Source organism: Lissotriton helveticus, chromosome 10 (genome assembly GCF_964261635.1).
Source record: "Lissotriton helveticus chromosome 10, aLisHel1.1, whole genome shotgun sequence".
Classification (NCBI taxonomy): Eukaryota; Metazoa; Chordata; class Amphibia; order Caudata; family Salamandridae; genus Lissotriton; species Lissotriton helveticus.
This window is the reverse complement of record NC_136071.1, coordinates 1,167,828,719-1,167,844,657: the sequence shown is the minus strand read 5'-3', so window position 1 is coordinate 1,167,844,657 and position 15,939 is coordinate 1,167,828,719. Positions and strand designations below refer to the sequence as shown.

The 15,939-nt window shown below is 50.5% G+C and overlaps 1 protein-coding gene across 2 annotated transcripts in view; it reads right to left on the bottom strand.

Moving 5' to 3' along the window:
• EFHB (EF-hand domain family member B) overlaps positions 1 to 15,939 on the bottom strand; it is a 250,589-nt gene that overhangs the window by 29,691 nt on the left and 204,959 nt on the right. For both annotated transcript variants that reach the window (XM_078663999.1, XM_078664000.1), the window contains one exon: positions 1,026 to 1,208. In XM_078663999.1, the coding sequence (XP_078520125.1) occupies positions 1,026 to 1,208 (183 nt within the window). The remainder of the gene's footprint in view (positions 1 to 1,025; positions 1,209 to 15,939) is intronic.

Genomic DNA, 15,939 nt, shown 5'->3' with positions numbered 1-15,939 from the left:
GTTTCCCCTGCTGTGTATTATAGAGCAGGAACAAAAGGTTTTCTCATTCTCATGGAGCCATACCCCCAAGCAAATGGTGGGAACACCCATGGGGGATCACAATGCCACACGTTTTGCAGTGGCACAGTGATCCAAATCTGAAAAGGCCCCACAAAACTGTCTACAGCCGCTACTGTAATACCAAGCTGCCCCATCCGTGCAAAAAAGGGGGACATAGCATGATGTGCCTCTGAGGCGATAGGTGTTATAAGATACTGGTATATTCTCATGGTTTTTCGGGGAGATGGATGAAATTAAGGGGAGTTAGAGGGTAAATGCAAGGCTGCCAAAAACATTTTTTTTAACTTTGTTAAGAAACGTAAGCGAGTAAAGAGGCCCCTGGAATAGGAAAGCAACACTTCAAGTAGTACGTAAATTTTGCCGAAAGTGGTAGAGTAATAAGGTTAAGGAAAGATGGGTTGACACCTGGTACTTGTGTTCATAGGCATACATTCTGTAGCACACGTTGTACTGCTGGTCCGAACAAAGAGCTCAGGGGGATGACATGAGGGCAAGGTGGTATACATAACATGAACTAAGGGTTAGATCAGGGTTTTCCAAAGTATGTCCTTGAGGGGTGGATCCATGCCAGATTTGCAGCATATCTCCGTTTCGATAAATGTAGTTATCTTAAAAATCTGGCATGGATATGGTCCTCCAGGACCGACTTTGAAGAACACTGGGTAAGATCATCCTCCACAGCTAGGTGCTTCCACCTCGGGCTCCAGTGTGTCAGCAACTATTCTAGCAATGCTTTCATTACGGTTGGGCGGTTGGGGCCCACATAGAAAACACCTTCTTTCTGGCTGCGAAACAAATGCACAGTGGCATATATCATAACTCTGTTGTGTTCCCCTTTAGCAACCCTTGCCATTCTAAGCATGGGACCTCTTCACAAAATCTTCATCCACACACAGCAATGCTTATCGTTCTCAACCTAATGTAAAGGAAGCGTGACAGATCCAAAAGATATATTATGTACTTACGAGCAGCGGAGGGACCGCCCACCACACCATTGATGGCAGAGGATGTGGTGCGATAGGTGTGTGCCACACGATCGGTGGCTCTTGTAAGAGTTTTGGGAGTCTTTCCTGTATCGGCCTCTTCTCTTGGCACGAGATCTTCGGGCTTCGCCAACCCTGTCCCAGGACACTCACCACCAGGATTTGCTGTTGAAAAATAAAAGCCAAAGGATTTTAACAGAATCACATAAGGGGCACCAAGAAATAGTTGTGCAAGGATGAAAATATATAACTACAGCTTCTGAACTTTCACGCCTCCTTCATTTGGCAATTCAAAAAGGCTCACAAAAGTCCCTTTACGAGTTAAAAATACTTTTTTGAATCAAAAAAGAGCTTTAGTACAATACAAAATCTTTTTGTGATTTTGCAAGTTGTTCACTGGGCATTTAACTCCATATTAGAGGTTTTCGTTCATGCAAAGCCGGATAGAGGAAGTGCAATCTTCAATCTCAGGGCTCAACAAAGGGTGCTCAATGGATTATTTTTAGGGGTGAGGGGCAGTTTGGATGCATGTCCATTCAAAGTTCTGCCTCCCTGGTGTCATCTACTGAAGAGGTTGCTTTAGTGATTTCCCTAAATGTTGTCTTTTGCATTTTACATGGTCTCCTGTGCTCCCATCAATAGAAGAGCCATAGCTATTCTGTAGTGTTGCTTCCTTGCTTGAAACAACACCACATAATCTACTCATTTTCTGATTTAAGGCCAAATTAAGACTATGGCAGATGGTGTCCTAGAACACCTAGGAAAACACTACCCTCCACGGAACTGGTGAACAACCATGTGCAACATTTTGAGCTCGCCCTGCCCACGAGGTGGGGATCTTTATAATGAAAGTGCATCTGCTAGTGTGGCACATGCACTTTCATCACTAATGAATTACAGGCAGGCTGCCATGTTGAAAGGGCCCACTTGGCATTCTCCTTTGCCCTCCAGTCCCAAATCTTTAAAGTGGGGGGCTGTTGTTCCAAAGCAGACGACAAATGTCCAAATTTGGGTTGGTCGCGCGACACTGTGAACTGGCAGCTCCCCAGTGGCTGTCTGGTCAAGGGTTTCCACCAAGATAGCTGTCTGAGGCTCTATTGGCTCTGCCCCGGCTATTACCTCCCCTCTAAAATGGGCAACACAACTGAGAATTTGGAGGTGCTCCAACAAATGGCAAACTTTAAATGAGCTCCTTTGTCTCTGGTCTTAAAACATTAGGGTTTTTGTGGTCTTCTAAAATTGAACAGTTTGGCTGTTTATTACAATTTATCTTTTTGAAACGTACTCGTGAAAGAATTCTTTCTATTGTGCTAAGATATGGTTCCCTGAGAAACTATTGATGTCAAATGGTGATCAGCTTGTTAATCAATAATCAACAAATCAGAGTTTTAGGAAGGAGCTCCTACTGAGTGAAACAGTCCGCTAGTGCTGCGTTGACACTCTATGAGGAGAAGAGCTGGGTCAAGGAGGCTTCTACTGAGTGAGACAATCAGCTAGCGCTGCGTGGACACTCTATGAGGAGAAGAGCTGGGTCAAGGAGGCTCTTACTAAGTGAAACAGTCCGCTAGTGCTGCGTTGACACTCTATGAGCGTGGAGACGGGCTGGGACAAGGAGGCTCCTAGGGCTGTGTCAAGGAGGCTCTTACTGAGTGAAACAGTCCGCTAGTGCTGCGTTGACACTCTATGAGCGTGGAGACGGGCTGGGACAAGGAGGCTCCTAGGGCTGTGTCAAGGAGGTTCTTACTGAGTGAAACAGTCCGCTAGTGCTGCGTTGACACTCTATGAGCGTGGAGACGGGCTGGGACAAGGAGGCTCCTAGGGCTGTGTCAAGGAGGCTCTTACTGAGTGAAACAGTCCGCTAGTGCTGCGTTGACACTCTATGAGCGTGGAGACGGGCTGGGACAAGGAGGCTCCTAGGGCTGTGTCAAGGAGGTTCTTACTGAGTGAAACAGTCCGCTAGTGCTGCGTTGACACTCTATGAGCGTGGAGACGGGCTGGGACAAGGAGGCTCCTAGGGCTGTGTCAAGGAGGCTCTTACTGAGTGAAACAGTCCGCTAGTGCTGCGTTGACACTCTATGAGCGTGGAGACGGGCTGGGACAAGGAGGCTCCTAGGGCTGTGTCAAGGAGGTTCTTACTGAGTGAAACAGTCCGCTAGTGCTGCGTTGACACTCTATGAGCGTGGAGACGGGCTGGGACAAGGAGGCTCCTAGGGCTGTGTCAAGGAGGTTATTACTGAGTGAAACAGTCCGCTAGTGCTGCGTTGACACTCTATGAGCGTGGAGACGGGCTGGGACAAGGAGGCTCCTAGGGCTGTGTCAAGGAGGTTCTTACTGAGTGAAACAGTCCGCTAGTGCTGCGTTGACACTCTATGAGCGTGGAGACGGGCTGGGACAAGGAGGCTCCTAGGGCTGTGTCAAGGAGGCTCTTACTGAGTGAAACAGTCCGCTAGTGCTGCGTTGACACTCTATGAGCGTGGAGACGGGCTGGGACAAGGAGGCTCCTAGGGCTGTGTCAAGGAGGTTCTTACTGAGTGAAACAGTCCGCTAGTGCTGCGTTGACACTCTATGAGCGTGGAGACGGGCTGGGACAAGGAGGCTCCTAGGGCTGTGTCAAGGAGGTTCTTACTGAGTGAAACAGTCCGCTAGTGCTGCGTTGACACTCTATGAGCGTGGAGACGGGCTGGGACAAGGAGGCTCCTAGGGCTGTGTCAAGGAGGTTCTTACTGAGTGAAACAGTCCGCTAGTGCTGCGTTGACACTCTATGAGCGTGGAGACGGGCTGGGACAAGGAGGCTCCTAGGGCTGTGTCAAGGAGGTTCTTACTGAGTGAAACAGTCCGCTAGTGCTGCGTTGACACTCTATGAGCGTGGAGACGGGCTGGGACAAGGAGGCTCTTACTGAGTAAAACAGTCAGCTAGCGCTGTGTGGACACTCTATGAGCGTGGAGACGGGCTGGGACAAGGAGGCTCCTAGGGCTGTGTCAAGGAGGCTCTTATTGAGTGAAACAGTCCGCTAGCGCTGCGTTGACACTCTATGAGGAGAAGAGCTGGGTCAAGGAGGCTCTTACTGAGTAAAACAGTCAGCTAGCGCTGTGTGGACACTCTATGAGCGTGGAGACGGGCTGGGACAAGGAGGCTCCTAGGGCTGTGTCAAGGAGGTTCTTACTGAGTGAAACAGTCCGCTAGCGCTGCATTGTCACTGTTAGAAATGGGATTTCTGGTGGGGCGTGGCTTGTCAGCCAAGCATGGCGGTCGCGATTGAGTAGAGCTCCGTCTCTCGGCCCTTATTATCCTGGCACCTACCCTGCAAGAGGTGCTTTTCAGACCCGAACTGTGCGGAGCTGGTGTGGGGCTGCCGCAGAGAACCTGTGGAGCCCGGTGGATCCCAAATCCGGGCAGCTGAGGCGGCAGTGAGGCCGAAGAAAGTGTGGCCCGAAAGGTATCCAGCAGCCGTTGACGCGGGCGCCTGCTGTCACAGGAGGCCAGGCGCTGCTCCGAGCCTGTGGGAGACACACGAGCCCTGTTGGGGGACCGGTGCTGCTGGGAGGCACGAGCGGCTTGGCAATCGGCCGCGATAATTGCTGCAGCGCCCCGCACGAGCGGGGGATGAGGAGATCCCCGCGGCCGGCGAGGACCGGGGCCTAACGCCTCCCCTTTGGAGCACGCGACTGGCGACAGCGAGCGGATTCCCCTGACTCAGCAAAGAGGCTGCCAGCGTCGGAACTTTCGGAGCTGCTGCCCGTTTTAAGAACCCCCCACGCTGAGGAGCGGGAACCCGAGGCGGCTGGGGGAGCCCCGCGGAGGTGCCGTGGCTTGGTGGCTGGTGGCGGCCTGGGGCACCCCGGTGGTGGCTGTGCAGCCAGGAGGCCCCGGACGGTGGATGGTGGACGGCGCCCTTGGGGACTGAGGCCCGCCCTAGGTGTGTGCAGTGAGGTGGGGGGCAGACTCATGTGCCAGCTGGACAGTGTGGGAGATCGTGAGCTGCACGGCCCTTGCAGCATCAGTGTGAGTGCAGGCCTGTAACTATAGTGGTGGAGTACTGCCCTCAGAACACGGCCGGAGGTGGGGGCTGAGTCAGAGGAGGCCGCCGGCGCTGACCGTGAGCCGGGCAGAGCCTCGGTAGCCTATTTTGCCAGCAGGACGAGGTGACAAGCGGAGACACGGGCTGATGCCTGATGTTACCTTTTTGGAACGAGCAGTGCACACCGTAGGACATTTTAAGATCTAGGCGCCATTTTGGTGTTGGCGCCATTTCGCCGCTGCTGCCCCGTTGGCGACCTGCGCTTGGAGAGCTGACAGAGCGACAGGTGGCCAGGACTGAGAGCAGTGTGCTGTGTCTGCCCTATGTGGCGCTGTGGTCGCTGCTGTCGGGGACTATCGAGGTGAGGTGGCTGTGATTGCTGGTGGAGGGGGCACTGGCGGAGAGGACTCCTGAGACCCAGCGGGCGCAGTCCTGTGAAGGGACGCGGTGGCAGTCAGTCAGTTGTTGGAGGCGCCCGTGGGACTTATATACCCTGCTCCCGACACCGGACACCAGGCGCTGGACTTTGGTAGCGGAGGGCTCCCCTGTGGGTGCTGCTGGCGCTACACGGACCCCGGAAGGTGGGCCGCGCAGGAGGCTGGGGCCGTTATGCAACGGACCTAGATGAAGTCAACCGGGCTCCCGGATACTGGAACGCCATGCCGCTGCGCCGAGTTGGGCGTGTCAGTGGAGGACACAAGGCATCGGTGGAGACTGTTACAACAGGCTGGGTGGCGGCGACATCGGGGCGCAGTGGAGAGCGTTGCTGGCGCGCACGACCTGGTGGAGGCCTGGCACGCCTGGGCTTGGGCGCCATTTTACACCGGGCGCCATCTTAGACCCTGCCATAACAAGCGTACTCAGCCCTCGAGTCAACTCAGGCACCGTGCCTGGAAGCCAGGATATTGAGGCTGTGCAGGGTGCAGTGGACCCATCCCTCTGCGCTGCTGGAGCTGCTGCAGCCATAGGTGTGGGACATTAGCGGGGGCTGCTCACACTCGGGGGGCACGTGCATACGGAACTTGGAGCTGGGCTGGATGGCGACCCACCCCTGGGACTCTTGGCGGGACCCCTGGCAGTGACAATCCGCCTCTTCAATTGGCTCCTTCCTGGTACTACCACTGCAATATTGGAGTTGGTGAGGTGTCCCTTCCGGTAGGAACTGGTAGACCGACGCTGCACGCTGATGCCAACAGCACAGCAGTTAGTGATGGGCAGGCTCAGGGACAAATCCCAATTGAAGCAGCAGGCGGCGGGAGACTCAGGCTCCACACTAGAACAGGGACGGGGAGACATGGAGCCCAAATCAATTCTGGCAGCCAAGATGGACTCTGTTTTGGCAGCGGTGGAGCGCATTGGAACCACTCTGGAGCAAACCAAAACGTCCCTCGAAGGCAGGATAGACAAAGTCACCTCTGACTTCACGCTACTCCACGCGGACCATCGTAAGCTGTCAGAATCAGTTGCCACGCAACGCCAGTCGGTCCAGGAACTACATCCTGTGGTGCAAAGCCATGCCTCAGCGCTGCAAGACTTAATTGACAGGGTCACGCACTGGAGGATCGCGCTGAGTACGCAGAAGGGCGCCCTCGGCGCAACAACGTCAGGGTGTTCGGACTCCCGGAGGGAGAAGAGGGGACGGACCCTGAGCAATACACGGAGATCTGGTTGGGGACACTCTTACCACCTGGGATGCTGTCCCCGCACTTCGTGGTGGAAAGGGCACACAGAGTGCCGGCACAGGCTCAGAGGCCTGGGTCTCGGCACCACCCGTTTCTTTTCAAAATCCTCAACTACCGTGACCGGGAGGTGGTGCTCCGCGAAACCAGGAAGCTGGGTGTCCTAAAAGTGGAAACAGCCGAGTGATGTTTTTCCCAGACTACACAGCAACGGTGCAGAAAAGGAGAAGCACATACATGGCCGTAATGAGGCAGTTGCGTGAACTGGAATTGCCTTACTCCCTGCTGTTCCCCTCTCGCCTTCAGGTAGTTTCCAAGAACGACAGACACTTCTTCAAGGCCCGTCGGACATCTGGGACTGGCTGGAAGAGACGGGGCAATGGTCGGGCACGAGACCCACGGGCCCGAAGGAGGGCGGATGGCAAGAGCAGGGCTCAACGAGGCGGAGAAAGAGGGGGGCTCACTGGGGCGCAGATCGGAGCCGGGTCGTGCCCAGCCCCGAGAAGATGCGACAGAAACGGCAAGAAGCGCTTGAAACGGTTGCGACACTGGGAGTGACGAACAATGCTGCCTGCTTGGACTCAGAGTGACCGCAGAGTGACCTAGACGTGAGTGGTTCGTCCTCTCCATCCACTGAGCTGTCGGAGGACGTGGGCCTGCCCCTGGTGACGCACCAGACAGCTGACCACATTGTGTGTCTGGATGATAAGACATGGTGGCCTGGCTGAAGTCTCTGTTCTTAATGCTCTGTTCCTTATATCCTTTATAATACTGTTGCTAAGCGCGCTGCCAGAATACGTCATTAGCCTCCGATGCTGGCGCTGCCTTAAAAGCATGTACCGACTAGAGTATGCAGAGGCGCTTCCAGGCTTGCAGTTGGACGGTGTTGAGTGCCCGGCGCGTACAGTGACCCCCTATGGGTAGCTCACACTAGCTCTGCGCGATCTTCATCCTAGCATTCCCTATGCACCTCTTAGATGTCCAAGGGCCTGGGTAGCGGTGTACCTTGGATTGATTTTTGACTGCCCGCTCCACCGCATATCCATTGCGCTGTGACAATACATTACTAAGTGGTAATCTATTTTTGGTTTGGACATATGCCCCGTTGGGAACTCGCCCACACTGTTACACGGTTAGTTGTTGTTTACACGTTTCAGAAGCGGCAAGTTAATTCCTCCCCCCGAGAGGTTACCCATAGGCCCCATCTGGGACGCCCCCAGGGGGCTGCACTGCGACCTGACACATGGCATGCGCTAACATCATGACCTGGAACATCCGCGGCATGCATACCCCATCGTGCCGCTATTCTGTCTTCTCCTATCTGCAGTGTCACGGGGTGGGGATTGCACTCCTTCAGGAAACGCACATGACCAAGGTGGAACTCGACAGGCTCCGCAGTCGCTGGAGAGGGCAAATATATGGTACGACCTTCTCTGCGCATGCGCGTGGTACGCTAATTTGGGTGATTGCTGGTGTCCCCTTTGCCTGTGAGGGCACTCAGGTGGACCCGGAGGGGAGGTACTCCCTAGTGAGGGGGAGGCTAAACGGTCAGGAGGTCCTGTTGGGATCCTTGTATGAACCTAATACGGATCAGTCATCCTTCCTGGCAAGTCAAAATCACATCCTCCATCTGTATGCGGGCCTCCCATGGTTACTTGGCGGGGACTTCAACATGGTCCTTGACACACTTCTGGACCGCTCCTCCCCCCCCACCTCCGAACTGCAGCAGTGACATCGAATGCGCAGGCGTTCCGAGACTGGCTCTTGCAGTCGGGTATCCTTGATTTATGGCGCACACAGCACCCTGCAGATAAAATATACTCCTACTACTCGCCTGTCCATAACCTGCACGTCCGATTAGACCGTATAATAGGCTCCCAATCGCTGCTCCCGCTCCTGGCTAGGTCAGAATACCTGGGCAGGACACATTCCGATCACAATCCCCTATGGTTCCAAATTAGCTGGGAGAGGACCGGCCTCCTGTGCCCACGTGGCGGTTGCAGCAAGCCGCGCTCGAGGACGCCGAGTTCCACTCCTCACTGGGTACTGCCATATTAGCCTATTTCGAGGAAAATGCAGGGACGGCGAGCGATCCCATGGTGGAATGGGATGCACATAAAGCGGCTATTTGTGGGCATTGCCTGGGGGCCACGTGGAACATCCGTAAGATGGTGTCCGCTTCCCTGACGCGCCTGGAGTCTGAGCTCTTAAGCTACGAGAGGGAAGATGAAGGGGCTGGCAGGCACTCGACCATGCTAGGCGAACTTCGCGGTGAGCATGCGATTCTCATGGAGAAGCTGAGATGTCACAACTATGCAGCCCACACGGCCAGGACCCACGCCAAGGTAGACAGAGCTGGTCGATTGCTGGCGTGGTTGATACAAAAGGCAGGCCGCTGCGCCCCGATAGGTGCCATTCGAGCAGGGGGAGGGGAGATGGTCTATACGCAGCGTGAAATACATCGGGCGCTGACTGATCACTACCGGCACCTCTACGCGGCCCGAGGCACCGGCCCTAGACATGTGCTGCTTGAGTTCCTGGGCTTGGTTGCACTGCCCACAGCCTCTGAAGAACACAAAAATGCACTTAATGCCCCACTTACCTGGAGAAAGTGGGAGACGCGATTCAGACACTGGCGACCGGGAAAACCCCAGGACCTGATGGCCTGCCAGCTGAATACTATAAAGCGAATAGTGACATTCTAGCCCCCCGACTCCTTCAGCTGTACAATGCAGCGATAAATGCAAGTTCGTTCCCGCCGTCTCTGCGAGAGGCATTTCTGGTATCACTACCTAAACCAGACAGATACCACACGGCCCTGGGCTCCTATCGCCCACTGGCAATGCTTAACGTTGACTACAAAGTCTTTGTCAAACTACTGGCGGAGCATCTGGCGCCCGTGGTCCCCCACTTGATCCACTCAGACCAAAATGGTTTTGTGCCAGCGCGGTCCACGTCCCTGAACCTCAGGAGATATTTCAAGGTGGCGCCTGAGGCGACGAGGGGTTGGCCTAGAGCAGGGTGCCTGGTGTTAGACTTGGAAAAGGCCTTTGACTGTTTGGAGTGGGGTTACCTGTCGTTGGTCCTGGAGAAATATGAGCTAGACGTGGACTTCCTGCGTATGGTAGGCTTTTATATCGAAATCCAGTGGTCCGTGTGAGACTGGGGCATATGTTTCGGAGACAGTGGCGGTGGGCAGGGGCACCCGGCAGGGGTGCCCTCTGTCCCCACTGCTCTTCGCACTGGCCATGGAACACTTAGCCGAGGCCATGAGGCGAACCTTGGGAGATGGCATCCCTCTAGGTGATGCCACCCATCAGGTATTGATAGAGCAAGATTTCGCATCGCGACTTGCTCGAGTCATGAACCTCGAGTCTGTTGTAACTCTATAATCAAATTGTACGTCTTACTAATCTCCTTTATTTTGATATGCGTGTATATTAGTGATGCTTGCTTATGTGTTTTACTAATACAAATAACCCTTGTCCATAATATGGCCGCCGCTTTTGAAATTGCTTCTGCGCATGCGTTAGTCACATTCATGTGACGTGACGTAGTTGTAGGTTTGGAGGGAAACGGTGCGCATGCGGAATAAGCCTCAAGATGGCTACCTTTGTAATAACGTGGAGAAGCTTGCACCGCCGCTCTTGTGTTATTGTCTGAAGCACTTACCCTTAATCGCATAGTATATTTTTATGATGATAAACCTGAAGTACGAAATCACAACATGTAATACATTCATTTATTTCTGTGTTTTAATTTGTTTTCGCTTACTTTTCATGTATCCTCGGCATGGAGGGGTGATGGGGTGATTGGGAATCCATTTTGGAGTGCAGTTCTGCGCAGGACCAGAAGTGCGAGGTGCCGTTGTCACAGCGCCAAGAGAAAGTCGCTGCCAAGACGTGCCTGGGAAGATGCACCTTCACCCAGCCAGAGAGACCAAATTGCGCTACATTATATACAATGTATTCTTTCCTATTGTATTCAGTGCGACTTCTCATGGGAACCCCAATCTTGCTAGGCGGTACCCAAAAATGCAGATTAGGCCTTAGAATAGTCTGTTCTGATTGGTGTGTTAACCCATCCTACCTTAGGACCAATCGAAATTGGGGATTCTGACACTTTGCAACATTGGGGGGTGGTACACTGACCCAAGAACGGTATAACTAGCCTAGGTTCACCTAGGGAATTTGTCCGACTTGTCTGAATAGCTGACCTGTCACTGACCCAACGCACTCAATAGGTGACTGAATTTACAGAGCGCTGCGGAGCACTCTGTCCGAATTTGACCATAGACTCTAAGGTTTTACTAAACCTTAAGTGCTGGCGGAGCACTTTGCTGGGGAGTTCGCTAACCCAATCGGGGTCCTGATCGATAACTGCAGAGAGGGTGGAGCGCAGGCGTTGCTTCCGAACTGCGGGTGCTGGTCGTGTCCTGGTGGTCCTGTCCTGATCCTAATCTGGTGGTTCTGTCCTGTCCTGGGGTGTCCATTCTGCATCTGCTGTCCCATTGATGACTGTCCTTCCTTGGGGTATTTCCTGTCCTTAACTGACCCGTGGCCAGGGTTGGTTTTTACACCAGTCTAGGTAAATATACTGCTGCGAAACGCTATACTGCACCTTTCTATTTTTCTGTCTTTGCTTCAATAAAGACATACCTTTGCATACGTTAATTTTCCATGCTTTCCGCAACCATTGTATATCATAAAGTCATTTGCATTATTGGATTTCATAGCGTGTTCCTATGTTACCCTACCTTTTAGAAATCATTTTCTCCATTGCAGTTTGCAATTTGCTGATGTGGTCTATAATTTTCTCTCACAAAACTGACTAAAGTAATTCCCTTGATGCATAGCGTGTTTTGACTCTCCTATAGATATATAGGATCTCTGAATTTACCATAGTATAAGAACTTTTCCAAGAGGGAAATTCTAGTACGTGCATAAGTTTGTTCCTTAATGAATGTCCATTCTTAAACTTACTTCTAAATCTAAATCTACATAGCATATCCGCGTTCCATCTTATATTGAAATTCCAATGGTTACCCTGACATTATTTCTCTATAGCTATGTGCTTTTCGTTATCTTGATTATTGATTGTCTTTTGACTGTAAACTTAATGATTTCTGAGAATGAACTTTAGATAAAATTCTTAAAACTTCCCAGTTGTCCGTGGTCATTTGATGAATATCAAAGTTATTTGAATTGGGTTTTGTATTTTGCTGCCTTTCCTTTTACAGCTAGCTCCCTGACCCATCGTGGTCATAGGTACCCGTAACGGTGGATGGTAAGTCGGGTACACTAGAATTAATCAAAAGGGACTCAATGGTTATTGGTAGTAGATTGTAAGGTCATCTGATCAATGTATATATAGTAAATTGGAGTATATGGGCCCGAAGCCAGAGTGGCGAAATTATTGGTCGGATGACCTGCGATCTCTATCAGTAATTTTCAGGTAGCGCAGAGGATGGTTAGGGAATAGTTAAAGGTTAGGTAGGACTAGTTAGACTAGCTAAGTTGGACGCTGCTAGTTGAGATAGCTGTTGCTGCTAAAAGTAAAAGTGTTTCTGTGGACTGATCACTCACATGAAATGTTTGCTTTGAAAATTATGAAATGTTTTAAAATCGTTATTCGTGTTATTATATTGTTATATGTATTAATCCATTCGTACGTAAAACGTTTTTTGTGTTGTTGGAATCCCCGGGGAATTGAATAGCGAGTGGTGAATAGAATCCATTTGCTTTGAGGTCACTGGCTTTCAAGGAAAGTTGGTGCAGGCTAGGTAGAACTGGAAGCACTAACTAGGGATTTTTTTCTGAATGTATGTTTGAATAAATGTTAGCAACGAGGTTCATTGGCAAAATTCCTATTGTGGCGTAACCTAGTGAGGGTCACACCGGAAGAGTAGCAGGTTCGTCGAAGCTTGGGTGAAGGCAAAGGGGTCCGCTGGTGAAACTTTAGACTCGGATATATCCCGGAAAGGTGGATGAGTCTAGGGAAGTAACAGGTTCTCTAATGCTTGAGTGAAGGATAGGCAGAAGAGATCTATCCGTAGTGTATGAAAAGTAAATGGAAGTAGTTTACTTGCAGTAAAACAAACTCTTTCCTGTCTAGACACTTGAGCACAGTGGCGAATGTGTATTCGTTGTTTAATAACCAAGCACAAGCACTTTAGAAAGTAAGAAAGTTTCCGTTACCTTGTAAAGGAGGGAGTCAGTCGCGAAGCTGCTCTGACGTCACTCTGTGCCGCGCTGGGATTGGTAGACGCTGCGGGTGTGTAGCGGAGCTGGAATTGTAAAGGAGGGGTCAGTGCCGAAGCGTGAGAACTGTCTCGCGAAAAGGCCGCGCACCCATTGGTCGAGATTATTTGAATTTGTGCACTTCATTGGTCCCACGGGAATAAAAGACGTATTTGGATTGGAAGTGATTTTTGTAAACAAAAGTCACTCGTAGAAATCGTATGTGGCATTCGTATAGACCGCATACCAGACATGATCCTCGGTGTATGGGATTTGAGACCGATCAGTGGAAAGGTGTTAAAAACGACATTATGTACGGAAATAAGAGAAAATTGTCTCTTGTAAATAAAGTAAAGAATTATTTCAAAAAAGACAAGCCGATTAAAACTAGAGAAGGTGTTGTCATTCCGCCACCGAATACTCCCGCATCTTTCATGATGTTCGATAAAGGGTACAACACCTGTGTATGGTTGGAAAATTGGGCGGAATACACAAAAGATGACGGAGTATTGGCTTTTCCGTTAGAAGGTACCTTCAATAGCAGGATTCTATTCAATTTGAGAACCCGAATGAATGATTTACATCCCAGACCTAGATTAACGCAGTATGAAGCACTAGAGGAATGGGAGATTGAGGCTTTTGAAAGAGATAAGCCCAGAATGGATAAAGGGTTGACAAAATTGTATCCAAAGCTGAAACAGGAAGCCCGAGCCAAAAAGATGAAACAGTGGAGACAGAATATGATTGTAGAAGGGCTGTTTCCAATGATGCCAGCATGTGGCCCTCCTACAGGGGAGAAGAAAACAGAAAAATGTAAGCATTGGGTGCCCATTGGGGAATCGGATGATGAATTGTTAGATGACATGTTTACAAGAAGCCCACCTCCTTATAATGAAGAACGCCGACCTTCTAGCGAAGGGGAAATTTTCCGAAGACCTCCTCCCTTAGAGGAGGCCAGATCTGCCAGTGTAGGAGGGGACTGCCTCATACCCCCCTATACCGGGAGTTTAGGTCCTGTAGATACGAGGGATATTTATCCAAGGATGCCAATTAGTGGGGAGGCAAGATACTCCCGTGAAAGAGACTTTGCTCGAGACCTCCATACGAGGGTGAGGCGAGACCATCAGGTTCAGGAATGCCGTTCTTACAACCACAGTATGAAAGAGAACCAAGATCCCTAGGTACAGGAAATTTGTTCCCGAGGCCCAATTATGGTGAAGGACCGAGTGAAACTCACCCCACTGCCCCGAGTTATATTCCCACTTTAACCCCACAGGTATTGCATGACAAATCATTAGAAAGGCTATTGGAGGAAAAGGAGCGAGAAGCTCTAGCAAAACAGAGAGCTGAAATAATTCAGAAAATCTCCCAGCTAAATGCAAGCCCTGAAGCCCTGACAATACCAGTAACTATTGGACCAGTGGTTCCGTTGTATGGGGATCGACAGGGAAGTCCAAAAACTCCAGTCATTACCCCAGTCATAGCACAGCCCAGACCAGAGCCCCTAATCATAGATGACCAGACAAGTGAGGGCGAGTCTGAGGTCTCGTTAATGGACCTGCCCATTAGGGACACCGGGAAAGGAAAGCAGAAAAGGCATAATCCCTTTAATACGAGGGAGATTCAAATGGAAACGACTTCGGGTACTAAGAGTGTCAATCTAGTGACTCCTGAAGAAATCGAGAGATGGAGTCGAGAATTAGAAAAACAAACTCCTCAGTCTAAACCTTTAGATCTCTACAAATTGAGAATAGAAATAGAAGAGCTAATGGCAGGAAATGTAGGATTGGACAGATTAAATACCTACTCTGAGGAAGAGCGGTTGTTCATTTGCAAAAGTCTCACCCGAAATGCACGAGTACTTCATGAAAAATTAGCAGATACTGCAGCTAGCATGGGAATAGATATCTCGAAATCGAAACCTTTGCAGAAACCCTACAGAGCAGATTTTTCAGACAAAGATTTAGAAAACCTGAATGTGTCCGGAAAGAAAGTACAGGTCTAAGAATTATTGACAGTGTTGCAGAAATGGGGGGATGTAGAAAAATGGAAAGCCAGATGGGCCAAGAAAAAAGATGAGGCCAAGATTAGACAGGTATCTCCCGAATACGTTCTGAAGGAAGCCGACAAACCCGAACAGTTATACCCCATGCGCGAAGTGCCAGGTGGAAAATATGTACATGTCCCGTGGTCCAGACAGGATATTGTATCCTTTACCAATGATTTCCCGAAATTACGAGAAAAGCCTGTGGATTGGTACAGGCAGGTGGAAAGATTCGTAAAGGTGCAAAAATGCCTGTGGAAGGATTTGGATGGGTTCTTTGACATTGTGGTCCCTGTAGACCTATGGACCGAGTGTAAAATAGCCATAGCTTGGCCTTGTGAGGAATACCCGAGGGACTCTAAAACAGGAGAACCCTCTAAGGAAGTGATGAAAAAATATGATCAGGTAATTCAACATTTGAAACTAAAGGTGCCTGCAAAGGAAACTGATTGGACCAAGATAGATAGAACCACGCAGGAAAGGGACGAGACTGTGCATTCCTTTTATGAAAGGCTGTTGCAGGTGTTCAAGACGTACAGTGGTATAGATAACATCGAGATGAAGGATATGACACATTTTATTTACAGGTTTGTAAATGGTTTAAGACCCGAAATTTGTCAGTGGATTAAAGATAACAAAATTTGTTGGCAGTCTAAAAAGATGGATGAGGTCCTACGGTACGCAAAGTACTGTGAGGACGAAATGGCAGAAAAGAAAAAGACTCTAAAGGAAAAGGTGATGTGGGCACAAGTAAAGCTCGCAGAACAGCAGGAAAAGCAGTTGAACAAGTTAAATAAAGCCACTCAGAACCAAGGCCCTGGGGGTGGGGGTGGAGGAAAGCCCCGAGCGAAAATGAGTAGAGAAGAAGCCAAAAAGAAATTTCCCTGCCATCAGTGCGGAGAGATTGGACATTGG